We start from the raw sequence: 2,362 nt of genomic DNA on the forward strand, positions 1-2,362 counted from the left end.
GATATAACTTATTAAAATAGTTTACATTAGTGAAATTGTTATTCATTGGATAATGATTGATTGAAAATATGTTTAAAAAGAAATATGGTAATTTGGAGTCATCTATTTACATATTTTACAAAATGATAATTGTGAGATTTCGATTAGAAAATAATTAATGTATATTAATTCTGTCTGACATAGTGCTGAAATAAGTAATCTAGTATTTTATTTTTATTAGCAAATGGGTTTGAGTTAAATGATTTTACTATTCCTAAAAAAAAATATTTCTATAACACTAGCTTTTTGTGACACATATGAAATTTATTAAGCTAAAAAATTCTGAATCTGATTATAATATAGTATTTCCATTTTTTTGTATATTATTGTAGTAAATATTTATATTAGTTCTAATAACGTAGCAACTAAATATTTAGATGTATGGAAAATAATAAACATATGAACTCTAGATACAATACTATTGTATCTTTCAAAATTTATTATTTAATTTTACTTTATAAATTTTAATTTCCTTTTACAAATTTTTTAACATTAGTTTGACTTAACAAAATTTAAGTTAGAATGAACGGACAAGAAAAAATATCTAACAAAACGAAAACAGGTTCAAGTGCGGATGAATATAAAGATTTAAAATTTCGAGGAATCATTATAATGAAACCAGAATCCAAAGAAATAAATACCCAAAATGTGTTTAGGATATACGAAGATAAATCTACGTGGGTCGCTAATGATATTCAAATCACTGATAACTCAACAGCTGAATTGCAGACAAACTGGAAGACATTGGAATCTCAAGAAACATATTCATCGTTCAACTCGATTACTAATTCTCCATTTATAAAATCTAATATTTCATCAAATTCGGGCCAAAAGGAAAATTTAGCAGAACAAATTACTAAGTTTTTGATGTGGGACGATAGAAAAACTCAGACAGATAATGTTAAAACAAATAAAAACCCTAATGAAAGTTTATTTAATATTTCAAATTCCAAAGAACCTCATATAGATAGAAGTAGTGGAAAATTCAAGTACATTAATTAAAAATTTTTAATTTTCATTAATTTTTTAAGCATTTTATTTTGAATATATATACATTTTTTTTTTTTTTGATAACAAAGGCAAGACTTGAATGTAAATAACAATTTTATATCATCAAAATCATGTCGTATTAAATGGAATAACCATGTGCAATTCTACAGGTATCCTTTAGAGACTTCGACAAGTACTATGGAAATACGTGTAACACCACAAATAAATGATACCTGTCCCCGCATACGAAGTCAACCAGATTTGTCACACAATGATTTAGTAAAAAACATAGATTATCAACGACAATTAAGGTAAAATTTATTTTCAATAACTTGAGTTTATTTACTGGATTATTATTATTAAAAATTTTCCAAATAATACACATTTTTGTGAATAATTAAAAAAAAATGTATGTCATAATATGTAAAATACTAATTTTATCATAAATCAATGCAATACATAAACATTTATATTTGAAATAAATAACATCAATAACATTTTTGGAAAACTAAATAGCTTCTTTTTTATTTTGCGATTGGCAAATACAATTTTATTAAAAATAGCTCATGAATTAAAAAAATATATTTCATATTCTTTCTTTATTAGTATTAAGTGGACTTTTTTTTATATAATCCTTCTATTTTTATAACTGTAGAAATGTCAATATTTAACGTTGCTTATATGTTTTTTTAATACAGAACGATGAAACCTAATAAAAAAGAAAACAATCCCATTCATGAAAATTGTGCAATGACCTGTAAAAAAATTATTCCAAAATCAAATGAAACATTTATAAGCATCGAACAAACATTACATGAAATAGAAAATGATGATTTACATTATCATAATGTTAAAGAGACATCAATGGAGCACTTTGACAATTCCAATCAATATAATATTGAACAAAATGAAGGTGCACCAATGGATTATGAGGAGAGTTTTGATGAAAACAATAATTACGATAATAATAAGCTTGATCAAATTTATAAAAGTGAATCTAAATGTAAATGCAAAAAGTTAAATAACATCAAGTTTACAAATTCAAATGAAAAATATACAGAAAACAAGCAAATAGGAATTACGAATAAAGATGAGTCGCATATTGATGATTGTGATTATCAATATAATGATAGAAAAAGTGATTACAGTAATGAAAAAGAAACACAACGTAAAATGTATTTAGTTGCAGGAGAAGAAAAATTTGTTCTGAATTCATCACCATCAATAAAGTAACTACAAAAAAAAATTTATTTGATTAAATAATTTTTTTTAAATTAATATATGTATATATATATATATGAATTTATTTTTTAATGGTTATTAATTAATAGAA

At 23.2% G+C, this 2,362-nt stretch overlaps 1 protein-coding gene across 1 annotated transcript; it reads left to right on the forward strand.

The window, feature by feature from the left end:
* Positions 1-561: 561 nt before the first annotated feature.
* On the forward strand, positions 562-2,258 carry LOC126909780 (rho GTPase-activating protein gacZ-like; the record flags this gene model as incomplete). The annotated part of the gene is made up of 3 exons (XM_050692208.1): positions 562-1,028; positions 1,200-1,340; positions 1,728-2,258. Coding segments are annotated over exons 1-3 (1,139 nt in total), but the record flags the coding sequence as incomplete, so codon positions are not given.
* Between the last annotated feature and the right edge of the window lie 104 nt (positions 2,259-2,362).

The sequence above is a fragment of the Daktulosphaira vitifoliae genome, unplaced genomic scaffold (assembly GCF_025091365.1).
Source record: "Daktulosphaira vitifoliae isolate Bord-2020 unplaced genomic scaffold, ASM2509136v1 Scaffold_1260, whole genome shotgun sequence".
NCBI classification, from domain to species: Eukaryota; Metazoa; Arthropoda; class Insecta; order Hemiptera; family Phylloxeridae; genus Daktulosphaira; species Daktulosphaira vitifoliae.